The 19,490-nt window shown below is 42.2% G+C and overlaps 1 protein-coding gene across 1 annotated transcript in view; it reads left to right on the top strand.

Annotated features, from left to right (window-relative positions):
• The first annotated feature begins 7,787 nt into the window (after positions 1-7,787).
• Positions 7,788-19,490, top strand: part of midn (midnolin) — a 31,754-nt gene continuing 20,051 nt past the window's right edge. Inside the window, exon 1 of the mRNA XM_060941393.1 lies at positions 7,788-7,927. Within this exon, the coding sequence (XP_060797376.1) occupies positions 7,873-7,927 (55 nt within the window). The 5' untranslated portion in view covers positions 7,788-7,872. The remainder of the gene's footprint in view (positions 7,928-19,490) is intronic.

Here is a 19,490-nt window from a genome sequence, read left to right as displayed (position 1 = left end):
CCATTCCTCCATACAGAACAGCTTCAACTCTGGGATGTTGGTGGGTTTCCTCACATGAACTGCTCGCTTCAGGTCCTTCCACAACATTTTGATTGGATTAAGGTCAGGACTTTGACTTGGCCATTCCAAAATATTAACTTTATTCTTCTTTAACCATTCTTTGGTCGAACGACTTGTGTGCTTAGGGTCATTGTCTTGCTTCATGACCCACCTTCTCTTGAGATTCAGTTCATGGACAGATGTCCTGACATTTTCCTTTAGAATTCGCTGGTATAATTCAGAATTCATTGTTCCGTCAATGACGGCAAGCCGTCCTGACCCAGATGCAGCAAAACAGGCCCAAACCATGATACTACCACCACCATGTTTCACAGATGGGATAAGATTCTTATGCTGGAATGCAGTGGGTTTTTTTTTTTTTTTCCCTCCAAACATAACGCTTCTCATTTAAACCAAAAAGTTGTATTTTGGTCTCATCCATCCACAAAACATTTTTCCAGTAGCCTTCTGGCTTGTCCACGTGATCTTTAGCAAACTGCAGATGAGCAGCAATGTTCTTTTTGGAGAGCAGTGGCTTTCTCCTTGCAACCCTGCCATGCACACCATTGTTGTTCAGTGTTCTCCTGATGGTGGACTCATGAACATTAACATTAGCCAATGTGAGAGAGGCCTTCAGTTGCTTAGAAGTTACCCTGGGGTCCTTTGTGACCTCGCCGACTATTACACACCTTGCTCTTGGAGTGATCTTTGTTGGTCGACCACTCCTGGGGAGGGTAACAGTGGTCTTGAATTTCCTCCATTTGTACACAATCTGTCTGACTGTGGATTGGTGGAGTCCAAACTGTTTAGAGATGGTTTTGTGACCTTTTCCAGCCTGATGAGCATCAACAACGCTTTTTCTGAGGTCCTCAGAAATCTCCTTTGTTCGTGCCATGATACACTTCCACAAACGTGTTGTGAAGATCAGACTTTGATAGATCCCTGTTCGTTAAGTAAAACAGGGTGCCCACTCGCACCTATTTTCAATCAATGGGATGACAAACACCTGGCTTTAATTTCACCTTCAAATTAACTGCTAATCCTAGAGGTTCACATACTTTTGCCACTCACAGATATGTAATATTGGCTCATTTTCCTCAATAAATAAATGACCAAGTATAGTATTTTTGTCTCATTTGTTTAACTGGGTTCTCTTAATCTACTTTTAGGACTTGTCTGAAAATCTGATGGTGTTTTAGGTCATATTTATGCAGAAATATAGAAAATTCTAAAGGGTTCGCAAACTTTCAAGCACCACTGTATGCAGTGACCTGACAATTTGGAAAAAATAAATTGTTTACTGGTGGCTGGATAACAGCAAATGCACTTGCTGGTTAAAATTTATATCTTCCAATGACTCAAAGTCTGGCACCTGTTCATGAATTATTTTTCACAGGTTTTTAAATGTGGAATGTCTGAATAAATTATTTCTTGAATTACATGTGAAGTAGCATTTTAACAAATTAATAATTATATTTAACTAAATACATGCAAGACGCCCTGTTAATAGTTATGTGCTTTATTTCATCTGGGAGCAGTGCCAATGTTTGCCCAGTGAAGTGGGCTTGCTTATTAATTATCGTTTAACAGTCTGGGGTTTTCTTAAATGCAGGTTGTTTTCACAGAGCCGAGATCATGTGCTGACATGAGATTCTGAAGACAATCACAAGTTCTTGTATGAGCTTTAGACGTCTGTCTCAGCTGCATGCTCTCACTTGCTCTTGTTCTTCACTGAATCAGAGGGGGTTACCCATGACTTGGGTGTTCTCATGAGCTATAACAAATAGTTATATAATGAATGTCCACCCGTAATAAATAGTTTTATGGATGTAGATTTTTATAATTAAAGGTTTAAGTGCAAATATTGCAGCTTAACTGGTGGGCTTATATTGGAGTCTTGTACAGCTGGTGTGCTTGTTTCAACATTATTGGAAACAATATGAGGAAATCCAGTTTCTAGACACATCATAGCTTCGTTATCGAAACATCTATGTATTTTCCTTCACTCATTTTTGTAAAAGAGTGCCTTGTGCAAAATCCTATCTGATTTGTGTGGTGCCAATTTTGATGAACTCTGAAGCTGGGTGGAACATTAAAGAATGAAACTGGTATAAACTAAAATTCAGGCTAAGGGAGGAGTGTGGGGTTTAAAATGATCAGAATTACTGTGGTGCCCTTGAGCAAGGACCTTAACTCTCAACTGTTCAGATGTACACTTGGATTGTAGCTTGTTTCTGTCCTAAGTTGATTTGAAGGAAAACGTTTTCAGAATAGGTTCCTTTTGTTTTCCTACAAACGTTTCTTTAGAAACGTACCATTCATTTACATATATTAGTTTCTTGAAAATAATGTGTACATCTCATCATCTCTAGCTGCTTTATCCTGTCCTACGGGGTCGCAGGCAAGCTGGAGCCTATCCTAGCTGACTACGGGTGAAAGGCGGGGTACACCCTGGACAAGTCGCCAGGTCATCACAGGGCTGACACATAGACACAGACAACCATTCACACTCACATTCACACCTACGCTCAATTTAGAGTCACCAGTTAACCTAACCTGCATGTCTTTGGACTGTGGGGGAAACCGGAGCACCCGGAGGAAACCCACGCAGACACGGGGAGAACATGCAAACTCCGCACAGAAAGGCCCTCGCCGGCCACAGGGCTCGAACCCGGACCTTCTTGCTGTGAGGTGACAGCGCTAACCACTACACCACCGTGCCGCCCTATAATGTGTACATGTTTTCTATAATTACAACTCCATTTCCAGAAAAGTTGGGATATTTTCCAAAATGCAATCAAAACAAAAAAAATCTGCTTTGTTAATGTGAACCTTTATTTAACTGACAAGTACAAAGAAGAGGTTTTCAATAGTTTTCCTGACCAACTTAATTATATTTTGTAACTAATAAATGAAGTTAGAATTTTATGACTGCAACAAACAAAAGTTGGGACAGAGGCAAAGTAAGACTGAGAAGTTTATAGGATATTCAAGTCACACCATTTTTGGAAGATTCCACAATAAGCAGGTTAATTAGTAACATGATTGGGTATAAAAGGAACAGCACCAAAGGTTCAGTCTTTGCCAGTAAGTATGGGTCATGGCTCACTGCTTTGTACTAAAATTTGTGAGAGAATTGTTAGTCAATTCAAAAAGAATCTCAATACAAGATTTTAGGTCTTTTAGAATCTACAGTATATAATGTTTTGAAAAGGTTCAGAGACTCCTCCATGCGTAAAGGGCAAGACCGGAAACCACTGTCAAATGTGCGTGACCTTTGAGCCCTCAGGTGGCGCTGTCGGAGAAACTGTCATGCTAATGTGACAAATATAACCGCATGGGCTCGGGGGTACTTCAGAAAACTGTCACTTAAGAGTCCTCTGCTGCATCCAGAAATGCAACCCGAAACTGTATTATGCAAAGAGGAAGCCATTCATTAATTTTATGCAGAAAGAAAGCCAATTTCTCTGGGCCTGAACTCATCTCGGATGGACCAAAAGACAGTGGAAACATGTGCTGTGGTTAGATGAGTCCACATTTCAGCTTGTTTTCAGGAAGACTGGGCATCAAGTTCTCTGTGCCAAAGGTGAACACGACCAACCAGTTTGTTATCAGAGAAAGGTGCAAAAGTCAGCCTCTGTGATGGTACGGGGTGCATCAGTGCTCACGGCATGGGTGAGTTGCATGTGTGTGAAGATACCATTGATATATTGGGATTTTAGAGAGACATATTCATCAAGGCAACATCTCTTTCAGGGAAATCCATGCTTATTTGATCAGGACAATGCCAGGCCTCATTCTGCACAGGCTACAATAGCATGGCTTCGTAGACACGGAGTGGGTATGCTTGACTGGCCTGCTGCCAGTCCAGATCCGTCTCCTATTGAGAATGTATGACGCATCATGAAATGGAGAATCAGACAACAGTGATCACAGACTGTTGAGCAGCTGAAGTCTTGTATCGAGCAAGAATGGATAAATAATCCAACTGTAAAACTGCGGCAATTAGTATCCTCAGATCCTGTATGTGTTGGCCCTGTGATGACCTGGCGACTTGTCCAGGGTGTACCCCGCCTTTTGCCCATTGTCAGCTGGGATAGGCTCCAGCTCGCCTGCAACCCTGTAGAACAGGATAAAGCGGCTAGAGATGATGAGATGAGATCCTGTATGATTTTAAAGTGTTATTAAAGGAAAGGTGATGGAATACAGTGGTAATAATGCCTCTCTCCCAACTTTCTTTGAGCGTGTTGCAGGCATCAAATTTGAACTTCATTTATATTTACGAAATACAATTAAGCTGGGCGGCACGGTGGTGTAGTGGTTAGCGCTGTCGCCTCACAGCAAGAAGGTCCTGGGTTCGAGCCCCGGGGTCGGTGAGGGCCTTTCTGTGTGGAGTTTGCATGTTCTCCCTGTGTCCGCGTGGGTTTCCTCCGGGTGCTCCGGTTTCCCCCACAGTACAAAGACATGCAGGTTAGGTTAACTGGTGACTCTAAATTGACCGTAGGTGTGAATGTGAGTGAATGGTTGTCTGTGTCTATGTGTCAGCCCTGTGATGACCTGGCGACTTGTCCAGGGTGTACCCCGCCTTTCGCCCATAGTCAGCTGGGATAGGCTCCAGCTTGCCTGCGACCCTGTAGAAGGATAAAGCGGCTAGAGATAATGAGATGAGATGAGATGAGACAATTAAGCTGGTCAGTAAAACTATCGAAAATATTTTCTTTGTACTTTTGTCAGTTAAATAAAGGTTCACCCGAATTAACAAATCACAGATGTTTGTTTTTATTGCATTTTGGAAAATATCTCAACTTTTCTGGAAATGGGGTTGTCAATTCTAATGTCCAAATACTTTTAGATTTGGGATTTAGGTTTGTTTTTTGAGGTTTGCTCAAACAGCATAGCATGCAGCATGTCTTTAATAAGTTCTCGTGCAGGACAGTGGAGAGGTTTCTGGGTAGAGTGGTGTTCTTTTTTGTCCACAGTCTGACAGGAGGCAGGCTGTGGACTCTCGGCTAGCTGTGAGATACTGCACGTTGGCTGGGTGTGGGTGGTAGGAGAGAAGGCACGCTGCTGTTTAGAGGTTGCCTTTCCATGCTGATAGTGCAGAGTTCAGTCCTACGCCTGCCTGATCCTGACACTGAGCTGCAATATACGTCTATATCAAGTGCACTACAAACTTAAATGCCCTGGATTCCTGTTAAAGCACTAAGGAAATGCTACACTCTCTGAGCAGTCTGTTCTCATCTCCTCATCTATCATTATACCAGGTTTGCTACTTGCTGATGTTGTCGCTTGTTCTCTATACGTATTTTGGGATTTATGTAGAGCAATGTGAACCACAACACCGCCTCTTCTCTACCGACAGCAAAGTGCAAAAATAGAATGTTGGTCAAGTGTTTCAGAGAAAGCTGAAAGTCTTCCTTCCACGTCAAGACATGGTTTAATCGGCTTGTGTGTGTGTGTGCGTGTGTGTGTCCTTAAAGAGATCTACCCTTCTAATTATTTTAGAGCACTGCATTAGATGGCATGCTGCCATGTCTTTGAAACTTAAGCTGGAAGCTGATCTCACCTATCATAAAACCAAGCTTTAGACAGACACAGACAGGTTATTCATTTGTGCAAATTGACTTTAAATTGAGAGAGGAATTATAATCCAGGTGAATCCCTAAGGGTATGCTGAGTTACAGATTCGTCTTGCTGATAATGTTCTAGTTGAAACATGGTGTGTAAAGGCCACACTCTGATAGCAGTGTACTGAAAACTGCTGTATATGGATTGTAATGATGTAAGCTGAACTCCACTGAGCACTTTATGGTATAAAGCTGGGTGCTCAGGGTCTGGGTGTGCTTATGCTAGGAGGTTTTGCTGTTGGGCCCCTGATTCTGCCTCTGGCAGCTAACAATGAGAAGTTTGTGGCAATCCCACATTCCAGAGAGCAAAGTGTCACATTCCAGTGGAGTGAGGTGGGCAGATCAGTGAGATGGTACAGAGAGGGTGAAGCTGTGGGTATGGGGTTTGAGCCAAAACAACACCCACTTATCACAACACGGATACTCTCAGCCTGAGGTCACATGACTATGGCATGATGAGACTAAAAATTTTTAGGTTGGATTACGTTTTTGGGACATTGCTGTACCCTTACCGTAAGCTCATTACCTTCTTTGGATAGTAAAGGGATCCTAGTTTGCATACTCTCGAATAGGGAACCTTCTGTTTGTTTAAGGGTTTTACATGGAATCATTTTAACGATTCCCAATGGGACAAAATCTAATAATCCTTTAGGGTGCTAGATTGAACACTTTCCAAAGAGAGTAAATACATTTTCTGTATCATTTTAAAAACATGCACTTTAAGAAAAATGTTCCTCAAAAAAATTCTTCAAGCAGTTAATGGTTCTCCTAAAACTTTTCAGAAAGAGGAGTCCTTTCTTGTTGTGTTCCAAGCAGAATCTTTGAGCTCCCATAGTGCGGCGAACTGAAGGGTTGACAGAGAGTGTGTGTGTGTGTGTGTGTGTGTGTGTGTGTGTGTGTGTGTAAAAATTGTTTAACATCTATAAAGGCTCATATAAGTCACTGCAATGTTACAATACTGGAATTTTAACTTTTCCATAATGTTAGTTGTCTGAGAACATTACACTGTGAACCTTTTCTTATCTAACCCTTTCAGAACATAGCATTATTTTATTTTATTTTATTTTTTTTGGTCTGTAATATGACAGCCCAACCTACTCAGAACCTGTTAAGTATGTTACTGAATATTCTGATAAACTTCCACGTTGGGGGGGAACCTGAATGGTTGCAAGTTCATTAGGTGGTCATTATTAAAAAAAAAAGTCACAACATTATGAAACAGCTCACTGTTTTGTTTTTAAAACGCTGTGGGACTTTTTTTGGAGTGTGGATTTGGCATATTTTTGGGGTGGGGTTCCAAGAATTAAGCACATCCCCACCCTAAACCCAAAAATCCCACAACACACCCAGCCCACAGTGTAAAAAGATATAAAAGCAAAATGAAACCTGAGGCAAATTCCCACACCTGAGAGGGTTAGAGCCATTGTTCCACAGACATGCCCTTTTCTTGTATTCTCAGTACTGAGGCCCAGGGACCATTGATGCCACCCTGTTGCAGAATGCTTTTGTTTTTATGCCTAAATGTTCCTGACAGACTTGACTCCTTCCCTCTCTTCATTGCTGAATCCTGTGTAAGCTGCCCTTCTGGAAGATTGCTCCAATTTTCCCTCGAGTGTAGTGCTCTTTCCTGTGTACATTTTTCCTCAAGACCTAGCCAAGCTCATCAGCCCTGCAGTGAGTACACTATCACATGTGGGCTATTACACCATGGAAAACTTGGTTGAAAGGGACTCGTATGTGCCATAAGAGAAAGGAAAAGTGGAAGGAGAATAATGACCTCTATCTATATTAAACTAAAGTTGGCAAAGTGCATTCAAGTGGGATGTTAATAGTTTTTATTATGAGTCACTTTCCCTGTCTCTACCCCTGTTGTAACTGAAGCTAAAGGCTATTAGTTGCTCTACTTTCCTAATCGCACATCTCTTTGCTGCAGCTCTTGGAAAATATGCCATCAGGCTAGTTTCCATCCTACACAGCCCAGACGTGCTACATTTGCTCCTCACTTGACATGCTCACACTGGTTTGGACAAGACCTGGATTCCACTGCAAATGAGTGACGCCTTTAAGCTCAAGCAAGGCAACAGTGTTAAGCACAGCCAAGGGTATTGATCAAACTCAGTTGGCTGTTTGGTGTTACATTCGTGCAAGGCTGCGGGAATGAATAAGTAGCCACTGACGTTTACAAGGGACCCAGTGACAGCAAACCATGATGACATCTGAATTGATGGCTGAACTCTCTTTATTGCAGGGAGAGGCATCCCGTGAGTCAAACCACTGGTTATCCAAAGGGTTGTGGCCTGACTTCCATACAGGCCACCCTGACTGCTTGTCGTTTAGTAATGCATGCTGTGATTCCCATGCTTCCTTTGGAGTAGGTCAGCATTAAATATGGACCGATTTTCTGTAAAGGGTACAGGGCAGACAAGCATGCTTATCAAGAGAAATCTGGCAGTAATTCCTGAATGTTCTACACAAACGCTTGTAAATGGAATACTAATGAGTCTATAGAGTGTTTATGCAGTGACTGTATGCAGCTTTCGCGCTCTGTCCTAGCAGCTCCAGAATGCAGATCAGGCAGTCGAAAGGATCTCGAATAAATTCCTCCCAGAGTTATAGGAGCTGGTAGAACATTGCATGTACTGTGTAATAGGTCATCAGTGGTTGCGTAATATTGTGTCAGTAAAGTAGGAAGTTGGGAGGGGAATTGCAGCTATCAAGCTGAAGCAACTGTCGCAATAACACCTAAGGACAGACACTTGACTCATGTCATTGAGAGTCAAGAGTCATGATAAGAAGGGAACAAATTACAGTGACTGAGTTGAATAACATTAGCACTGTATAACACTACATTTTAAACATGGCTACACCAAGTTAACATCAGATCAGGTCAACAAAACTTTAAAAATAGATACACCACTCTAATTATCTGTGAAGCTCCGGACCTGTTGCTGCTTGAATCAAATAACATGACTGGTAATGTCCTACCAAGAGGAATAAACATAGATTAGCTAAAGCTGAAAATATGTAGAGGTGAAAGGTCACTCGTTAATAATGCTGTAGTAATCGAGGGCACTAACATGGCTCATGAGTTCAGCGGTGACATTTGGTATCATTGCTCTTGCTAGAACTGAAACTGTCCTTACTGGTTGAAGTGTGAGAACGTGACCGCAGCAATACTGCATGTTCTAATGGCCACGAGTCACACCTATTATGTGAAACATGTGAACATTTGTGAAACATTTTTTTAAACACAGGATGTTCTTCCTCACGCAACCCTCCCCAATCTATCCGGGCTATGCACTGGCTTGTACAACTCCAGTGACTGGGTATTATTACCTAATATGCATGTCTTTGAACTGTGGGGGGAAACCGGAGCACCCGGAAGACAGGGAGAACATGCAAACTCTACACAGAAAGGCAACAGTCAGCCGTGAGGTTCAAACCCAGAACCTTCTTGCTGTGAGACAACAATGCTAGCCGCTACACTACCGTGCCACCCAAGAAACAACAACCTGTAAAATATCAAAATCAGTGCAATACAGGCAGGACATAATGTGTCCAGATAGCACCATTTTATCAGAAACGGTCTTAACAGTTTATAATAAGTGAGTTGACATGTAGAAAAAGTGTTTCTGTACAATACTAGTTACAGTGATTGTACAATACTCCTCCTCGTCATAAATCACCTTTATTGCCATAATGCTTTGGCAACAGGAATTTGTCATCATGAAAATATGACAAATTTTTAAAGTCAACTTTAAGTGCTTTTTCACACCTATGTTGCCAAGTGTGAAGGCTGTTTCTGAACACAGGTGCAGTGCAGAAAACTGATCTCTTGTCTACCGGGGGGGTTGTCACCCAAAGTGTACATGAACTTGAGTGCAACCCTGCACCTGTGTGTGAAATGATCAAATATCGTGATTAGTTCAAAGTATCCCATTACCTGCTTTTCAAGTTTCACAATGGTGGGGGAAAGATGTGGTCTACAGCAGAGTAAATCTCTAGATATAGGGAACAAAGCAGCCTTTCAAGTGCAGGCGACTAAAACTGTATATGTTTCTGTATGAGCAAGCAATTGCAGTTGTGCCAAAATGTTTAAAGAATTCAATTAAATAAATCGTCAAATTACAGAATCGTATCTACTGATTTACAGTTTGTAAAAATTACAGACGGGTGGTAAAACAGGTAGTGTTGTTGCCTCACAGTTCCAGAGTTCCTGGATCAATCCTGAGCTGGGTTTCTCTCTATCTGGAATTGAGCCATTCTCATCATGTCCACATGGGTTTCCTGTGGGATTGTCTGGTTTCTTCCTACCTTCCCAAAAACATGCCAGTAGTAGGTGGATTTGACCTACCCCTATGTGTGTGTGCACATGTTGCTCTGTAATGGATGTGGGTGTATTCCCTTCTTGCACCCAGTGATCCTGGGGGAAGCTCTGGATCCACCACAACTGTGACCAAGATAAAGGTCAACCAAGATGAATGAATGAATACACATGTTACAAAAATGATGTGTAGAATTGCATAATTAAGTCACAGTTCAGAAGGAATTCACATACAGCACCAGTCATGGGTTACTACGCTATGAATCCTATTCATTCATAGGGTTTTGTGTATTTTGACTATTTTCTACGTTGTAGAATGATACTGAAGACATGAAAACTACGAACTAATAGATGGAATTATGTGGTAAACAAAAAAGTGATAAAATTTTATATTTTAGATTCTTCAAATTAGCCAGTGTTTACCTTGATGACGCTTTGCACACTATTGGCGTTATCTTAACCAGCTTTATGAGGTAGTCACCTGGAATGCTTTTCAGTTAACAGGTGTGTCTCGCTGAAAGTTAATTAGCGAAATTCTTGCCTTCTTAACGTGTTTGAGATCAAACAGTAAATGGTAAATAATAAAAATACAGTAGTCCTATTCCACAACTGCAGTAATCCATATTATATCAAGAACCGCTTGACTAAGTGAAGAGAAACGACAGCCATCATTACTTTAAGACATGAAGCGTCTTTTAATTAATAAAAATAAAGAAAAATCATTGAATTAGGAAGGGTGTCCAAACTTTTGTCTGGTACTGTAAGTGGCTAGAGCCCAATAACACAAAAGACACAGGTGATGGCATAATACAAACCCAATATGAATGTGTATTTAAACTGTCAGTTGGACTGTATTACCACTTGGATTGGTTTTCTTAAAGGTTTAAAATAGTTGTGCAAAAGCAACATGTATGTACAGATTATAGTAAGGCTGCAACGATACATTAGGCCACGATACGATACGTATCACGATATTAGGGTCACGATACGATACGTATCGCGATACACAATGATACACGACAAACTGGTGTGAAAATGTCAAAAATGACATTTTTAATATGAATCAACAATAACACCATACATTTATGCAGACATTACAGTGTATGAGAAATGATGAGCGACCAGCCGATATAAACAGATAATAACACATCCTTCATCTGTTTACATAAAAGGGTGACTTCTTACCATGCTTACAGTTCTTACTAAATACCAATATATCAGCAATGCATGCACATTACATGCAGTGTGTGGAATAATCCACTGTACATATGCAGAGATTGGACTGACCAACTGACTTAGTTGGACTAAAACAGACTAGTTGATTAAAGCACCATTTGCACAATAGCATCTGTCTTTCTAAAACAAACTAATAACGAAGCTACCTCGTGTATTAGCAACACGTGCCAACGTCAATGTTACCAAACGATCTGATTGGCTACGGACAGAACCGAATGCACACGGAAGCGCACGATCTACTGCGCAAGCGCGAATACCTCGGACACGGTATTGAAACTGCCCCGCACGTAAAAGTTGATCACTCTGAACTTAGTAGCTTATCATCGTTAGCATATTGAGTACGGTGTATGATAAATTGATTGCAGGACTTAATTGTTACCGTGTTCGAAATGACGAGAGCGGCATATGTCAATTTCCCAAATGTTTCCAAATAAATACCCACCTTTCGTGTCATTTCGACGATCACGCCCGACTATAATTGTTTTGAGTATAATATAGTCTCTACATGCGGAAAATGAGTTAGTATCGTCGTGTATCACGATTCGTTTTGGCCGGCGATACATATCGTATCGTGGCGAAAGTATCGCGATGCATCGGTGAATCGTTGCACCCCTAGATTATAGGGTAAAGGTTATCGGACAGTGCTGCTGGCAGTAGGCCAGAGTAGCTCATACATCAAATCCTCTCGCCATGTGGACATGAAAATAATTTATAACTCCTTTCCTGTAGTTTGCTTAGTCACGAAGCAGCTATTATGGTCCAGGTCATATCGCTATTTAAAGTGTCACAGTGAACTGTCCATACCAGTGATCAGATTAGTGCATACTGAGAAGAGGGTCCCAGTGAAATGTCAGGGTGGCACAGGGTCTCTTGCACTCAGCTGCTCCGTGCAGCTCACATTCTGATTAAATTAGCTGAACGTGGGACGGTGCTAATCCACAGTGACCCAGGATTAGCAAGGAAGTGTGTGTGGGTAAATGTGTGTGGGCAGGTGAGTGGGAGGCAGATAACGAGCGCATCTCAAGAGCAAATATTGCAGACTAACCAGTATTTCTAAACTAAAAAGGAGCGTTATATTAAGATTTCCTGTAAGCCAGTCATGCTGTAATGAAATAAAAGTTATTTTTATTGCCTATTGTCCCAAAAGTCTGGGAAAGATTTTGTAAAACCATCAAATATCAGTAATGAACGTCTTAGCAATTTAAACATCTTTTGTTTTTGTGAACTCAGCTGGTACAATGACAAAGAATTACACTTTCAGCCACAGCGACCCCTAAAATATACTGATTTATAACTTTGACTTAGAATTTCTCTGCATTTGAAATCTGTTTCTAATTTAACTTCAGCATTGTAACAGGTCTGTGGTCTGTATTTAATCTCCATCATTACCTTTGTTTTTTGTCTGATATGCATGCAACTCTGGCTCCAGGAAGAAAAAAAATCTGTACAAAGGCTACATTCCAAAACGATTCATCAGCCTTGTGTATTAACCTCCGATTCAGGAGCTCGTAAACCATAGTCCTTGGCTTGATGCAGATGTTCCCTTATACAATCCTTTATGATTCAAGGAAGAATCATTTTAAAAGAAAACAGTGGTGAGCTGACAGATATGTGGGCTGTCAAATTTCTTTGACTTGAAGCAGGCTGGGAGAATTACTTTGATAGATAGGAATGCTGTTCCCCCACGTATGAACGTACGCCCATGCACGGCCTACACGTTTCAAAGACATGCCAGGTTCACAGGTTTGAACCATACCATTTACATACCTTTACCATTTGAATAACATGTTACATGTATTTGACGGGGTTAAAAAGGAATTCCATCCATCCATCCATAGCCACTTTATCCTGTTCTACAGGGTCGCAGGCAAGCTGGAGCCTATCCCAGCTGACTACGGGCGAAAGGCGGGGTACACCCTGGACAAGTCGCCAGGTCATCACAGGGCTGACACATAGACACAGACAACCATTCACACTCATGGTCAAATTAGAGCCGCCAATTAGCCTAACCTGCATGCCTTTGGACGGAACCGGAGCACCCGGAGGAAACCCACGCGGACACCATACAAACTCCACACAGAAAGGCCCCTGTTGGCCACTGGGCTCAAACCCAGGACCTTCTTGCTGTGAGACAACAGTGCTAACCACTACACCACCGTGCCGCCTCTAAAAAAGAATTGCTTTTAATAAAATAAAAACAAGTATTAGGGATGCGACCAAATAAAAGTGCATTATTCAGACTGAACAGTGAGTTCAAAATGGATACAAATACAGATATGAAGAGGTGCACTATTCTGAGAGGGCTTTTTAAAATTTATTATTAGTATAAATACATAGGTGATTATAGGAAATCACGTGCACTGATTGGTCGAGAAATTCAGATTATTTCTCGATAATCACCTCGAGTGACTCAGCAAAACAGCGGCCAATCGCTCTGTCACCGTAAATGAGGAAGAATTACAAATTATGAAAGAAAATGCTGTTCCTTAAAGCCCTAAAGATGCTACAAAGTTTGGTCTAAAACTATTCAAAGGTAAGGTGGAATTGTGATTTATTTTATCTGTTTCAAAACAAAGTATTTTATGTGAGTCGGCATAGATAAGTGACACAAGTCTGCACACATTACATTTGCATCTTGCATTTGAGATTTGAAATAAATGTTTTTGGGGGTTTTTTAATATGATTTTTTTTTAATAATCACCTGTGTATTTATACTAAAACAATTATCCACCTCAGACTAGGTGAATAATAACCTGGACTTCGTCTCTATTATTATTATTATTATTATTATCTACATCTGGTGGTGGAGAAGACAGAGTGCATCAGAACTTTGAAAGAACTGTATAAGTACACTTGCAGAGTGTGTTGTACGAGTGGTGCAAAGCAGAGTTTCCAACACATTTTCTTCACCACCAAATGAATATTTACTGAAAAGATGATTAATGTTAGACCCAGAGCCTATCCCGAGAACACCCTGGATGTGACACCAGTCTGTTGCAGGACACTATTGCCGCTTTTCCACTACCAACGTGTCTGAGTTGGGCTGAGCCGTGCCGTGCTGAGTTGAGCTGAGTGGGGCTGTTGGAGTTGCATTTCGACTACAACCGCGCTGAACCGTGCTGGCTGGAAGTGGGTGGACACATTGGGTGGAGTTAGCGAAAGTGGGTGGACGTCACGTGATGTCGTTAAGCAGTGCAAATAGTGACATCAGTGGCCTTTTAAGCGGTAGTCTCACGACCCGGATAGTAAACAATAAACATGGAGGACATGGAGTCGTTAGTGTTGCTGGTCTTGGTTCTGTGGCTTGTTGTTACCGACAACGCCAACAGATACTGGCAAGAGCGTATAGATGAGGCGAGGCGCATAAGGCTTCATAATTCTCGTAATTCGTAATTCTTCTCCTTCCGGGTTTACGGTGTTTACAGATCCCAGCGTGCTCGCGGGGCGTGTGTGGGCATGTGAGGACACTCCTCCTCACCAATCAGTGCACAGGGGAGTGTCTGCTCACGCCCCCAGCCTCACTCGGCACGGTTTGGCTCGCTTCAGCCCTACTCCAAAACGGTGCGAGTTTTAGGGGCTAAGCAGGGCTGAAGCGAGCTGAGTCGTGCTGTTTTTTGGTAGTCGAAACGCGAGCCGTGTCGGGCTGAAGTGAGCTGAAGCGAGCTGAAGTGAGCTGAAAAAGGGTAGTGGAAAAGGGCCATATGTGCACTCTTACACACTTAGTGGCAATTTAGTGGAGCCAATCCACGAAACGGCACGTTTTAGGAAGGTGAGAGGAAACCAGAGGACCCAGAGAAAATCAGGGAGAACATGCAAACCTCCACACTAACCTGATCTCAGGAGCGAAACAAACCTAATTTGCTTATATTATTTAATTTGCTTAATATATTTGCTAACCAAATGTATTGCTTAACCAATTTTACTAACTGGCTTTATTGTAAATTATTTTGAACAACCAACTAATTTGGCTTTAAAACAAATTGTCAGAAAACCTTGCCTCACTTTATCAGTTATTAAGTCTTGACGAGTTTTGAGTCAAGTGGATTCTATGAATTTGCACATGTGCAACTGTGTTTACTACATAATATTGACTTTTTTTTCGCAGTCCGGTTTCCATCAAATCTTGTGCTCTGATTGGCTGGCGAGCGGGTCCGTATCCTACGGTACGGACCCCAGTTATGGACCCCGGTTACGGACCTCTGGTGACTCGCTCGTTCACAACAACAACAAACATAGTAGCAATTTTTGTCAACATTTATTTTCGCATTTCTCAGGAGAATACCATTAATTTTACATCATAGATAGCGATAATGACAGTGTTCACAGCGAAAGCGAGTTTTACTACCCTGAGGAAAAAGAAATAAAAGAAAACATTTCAGGAGAAAGCTAAAACCTGTAACTGTTGCTAACGCCAAGCAAAAACATGGCTGAATCCTGAATGACTCCTATTTGTATAAATAGGGGACTACATAGGCGGCAAAATGTAGTTTTTTTCCTGCCATGGAAGTGCACTTGTATACTGAGGAGGAAGCCATTTGCATTACAGCCGTGAATGAGGATTCAAAATGGCGGCTCGGCTCGGTTTTCCCTTTCAGGCGCTCTCATTTTCTGTTAGAATTTGGTAAAGAAAAAATAAATATATTATTTGCCAGCTTAAGGTCGGTCCGTATCGTGAAATACCGTGACCTCGGCCTTGAATACTGACCTCGGCCCAGAGGGCCTCAGTCAGTACTTTCAAGACCTCGGTCACGGTATTTCACTATACAGACCTCCCAGCTGGTAAATAACATCTATTTATTTTTTTCTTTACCAAATTCTAACAGAAAACGAGCACCCGAAAGGGAAAATTGAGCCGTGAATGAGGATTCAAAATGGCGGCTCGGCTCGATTTTCCCTTTCGGGCGCTCTCGTTTCCTGTTAGAATTTGGTAAAGAAAAAAATATATTATTTACCAGCTTAAGGTCAGTCCATATGGTGAAATACCATGACCTTGGCCTTGAATACTTTCAAAACCTCAGTCATGGTATTTCACGATACGGACCTCCCAGCTGGTAAATAACATATGTATATTTTGCATCGGGGCGGCACGGTGGCGTAGTGGTTAGCACTGTCGCCTCACAGCAAGAAGGTCCTGGGTTTGAGCCCAGCGGCCGATGAGGGCCTTTCTGTGTGGAGTTTGCATGTTCTCCCTGTGTCTGTGTGGGTTTCCTCTGGTTTCCCCCACAGTCCAAAGACATCAGGGGCATAGCTGGGGGTCCTGGGGTGCCTGTGACCCCCCCCCCCCCCCCCCCCTTTGTTGGACCATAAATTTTTTCAGTAGCCACATAAGCATATTAGAAAAGCGCCCACTGTAATTTTTCTAACATTTTTTTAACTAGATTGTCACCTCAGCCTCATTAAGGTTTCTGTAACCTTGTATGGACTTCCTGTGGTTTGGGCACAAAAATCCAGTTTGTCAGAGTGTGTGCGGGAGAGGCGGAATGTAAGTGCAGATATGTTAAATAATACACAGTGCAATGTGAGCATAAAGTGTGTGAAACGCACACAACAGGCAAACAGTCCAAAACAGCAGGCAAAGTCGTAATCGAGGAAACAGGCAGGAGGTCAATCGAAGCACGGACAAAATATCAGAGGCAAAACTATACAAGATCAAGGGACGAGAAACAGGAGTCGAAAAACCAGGAGGTCAACAAGGACAGGGAACAAGGCTCTCTAAGGCACACTAGACGCGGCATAATACTTTGCATCATCCTTGCATGGGCGCAGTCCTTAAATAGCCTAAACATAGTTCATTGATTAAAGACAGGTGTTCTTTGTTAATGGTGTGCGTGCCGGAGCTCGTTAGGCGCACGCGCAGGCGGCGTGCAGAACTGACAAAGTTCTGCACAAGCACAACACGATCGCACTAGAAAGCATGGTCAACCTGCCAGTGTAGCTGCAGTCTTTTTAGTTGTAAATTACGAGTATTTCCTCTTGTGTTAATAATTCGCCATGTCAAAACAAGTGAAACTTTCCTCCTTCTTTCGATGTGAAGAGAGGTAAGCAATTTATTATATATTTTTTCCATCAAATTTGCATTTTGTGGCTTCGAAGCTAAGTTTTAGTGTGCCATTTCTACAACACAACATCAAGAAAACGTGGAAGAAACAGCAAGAATGAAAGAGCCAGTTTCTAAGCTACCTAAAATGGTAATTTTTTTTTGTTACATAAAGTACTCAGGCTGCCAGTCAGTGTGTGACCCCCCCCCCTTTGAAAAATCCTAGCTACGCCCCTGGACATACAGGTTAGGCTAACTGGTGGCTCTAAATTAACCATAGGTGTGAATGGTAGTTTGTCTCTATGTGTCAGCCCTGCGATGATTTGGTGACTTGTCTGGGTTGTACCTCGCCCCCGCCTCTTGCCCAAAGTCAGCTGGGATAGGCTCCAACTTGCCTGTGACCCTGTACAGGATAAGCAGTTATGGATAATGGATGGGGGGTGGCACGGTGGTGTAGTGGTTAGCACTGTCCATGTGGAGTTTGCATGTTCTCCCCTTGTCCGTGTGGGTTTTCTCCGGGTGCTCTGGTTTTCCCCACAGTTCAAAGACATGCAGGTTAGGTTAACTGGCGGCTCTAAATTGACCGCAGGTGTGAATGGTTGTCTGTGTCTATGTGTCAGCCCTGTGATGACCTGGCGACTTGTCCAGAGTGTACCCCGCCTCTCGCCCGTAGTCAGCTGGGATAGGCTCCAGCTTGCCTGCGACCCTGCAGGACAGGATAAGTGGCTACAGATTGGATGGATAGATCAATTTTGCATAGGACTGCAATAATATTATTGAACTGTGTGTGTGTTGGGGAAGATGTAGTACTGTTGATTTGTAGCTACAACTGGAAGTGTATTTACTGTTTTGTTTGAATAGTTAATTTGCATACTGTGATATAAATCCTCTCTATATAAATAAACGGCGGGCGGCACGGTGGTGTAGTGGTTAGCGCTGTCGCCTCATAGCAAGAAGGTCCGGCTTCGAGCCCCGTGGTCGACGAGGGCCTTTCTGTGTGGAGTTTGCATGTTCTCCGCGTGGGTTTCCTCCGGGTGCTCGGGTTTCCCCCACAGTCCAAAGACATGCAGGTTAGGTTAACTGGTGACTCTAAATTGACCGTAGGTGTGAATGTGAGTGTGAATGGTTGTCTGTGTCTATGTGTCAGCCCTGTGATGACCTGGCGACTTGTCCAGGGTGTATCCCGCCTTTCGCCCGTAGTCAGCTGGGATAGGCTCCAGCTTGCCTGCGACCCTGTAGAACAGGATAAAGCGGCTAGAGATAATGAGATGAGATAAATAAACGGCAAAAAGATTGTGTAAAAAGCTTCCTTATGAATAATGTTCTGATACATAATTTCAATCAAAAACTAACCCTTTTTTTTTTTTGCCAAAATTACCTTTAATTACATGGTCTCACAAAATGATACACACTCTTCCAGGACCACACAACTGACGGTCAGTTATACTGAGAATCAATCACCACCCAAATAATATCCATGGGCCAGTTCTGGTCTGTTTCACCTGATAAACAAAGCAATGCATAAGCACCTCTACCGCCTGCACGTGTTGCACCTGGTTGAAGGTACAGGGTGGAGGTCTACCTCACCAACTGGCTGATAAAGAGTGAGTTCTACAGCCTTAACCTGAAAGGGAGCCTACATTTTGCTGAATGATCAGGAATGCTGTCTTTATTATTGCTTTGGCTTGTAAAAATCATAAATGAATACAAAAAATGTAGAATAACAAAGACGTGTTGAATGAAATGGAAGTAACAGTACACTGTTGTGTTCCTCACAAGATGGCGATAACACCCCAAACCCCAAAGTGGTGTGACGTCACGGCACATTCCTGATTTGGACAGTTTTGGGAATTCGTGTCCATTGGCAATGGCATTACTGAAAGTCATCTTTAAATTAACGTTTGGTAATGTATTTATAAGATGTACAATACGCACAGACAATACTAAACAATCATAAGCGGCTGTTTATGATTGTATTCTGCCGTATCCAGGCAATGTGTTTTGCCTCACTGGTTGCTTGGATTTTTTTAATGATGTGTCGTCATTACCAGCGCCGACTCCTCCTCCACTTGAGAGGCTTCCTCTTAAGGTAGTATTATTTACTAGTCTTTCTTTTTCAATAAACTAAACCGCATGTTGTTTTTATTAGACCGTAAACGAATAACATAATCATAAACTAACAGGTTATTGCAATTCTTCATATATTTTCAGAAGTGTATTTGTATTT

This window comes from Neoarius graeffei, chromosome 15 (genome assembly GCF_027579695.1).
Source record: "Neoarius graeffei isolate fNeoGra1 chromosome 15, fNeoGra1.pri, whole genome shotgun sequence".
Lineage (NCBI taxonomy): Eukaryota > Metazoa > Chordata > Actinopteri > Siluriformes > Ariidae > Neoarius > Neoarius graeffei.
Note: the sequence above shows the minus strand (reverse complement) of the source record. Positions and strands in the feature narration are given on the sequence as shown.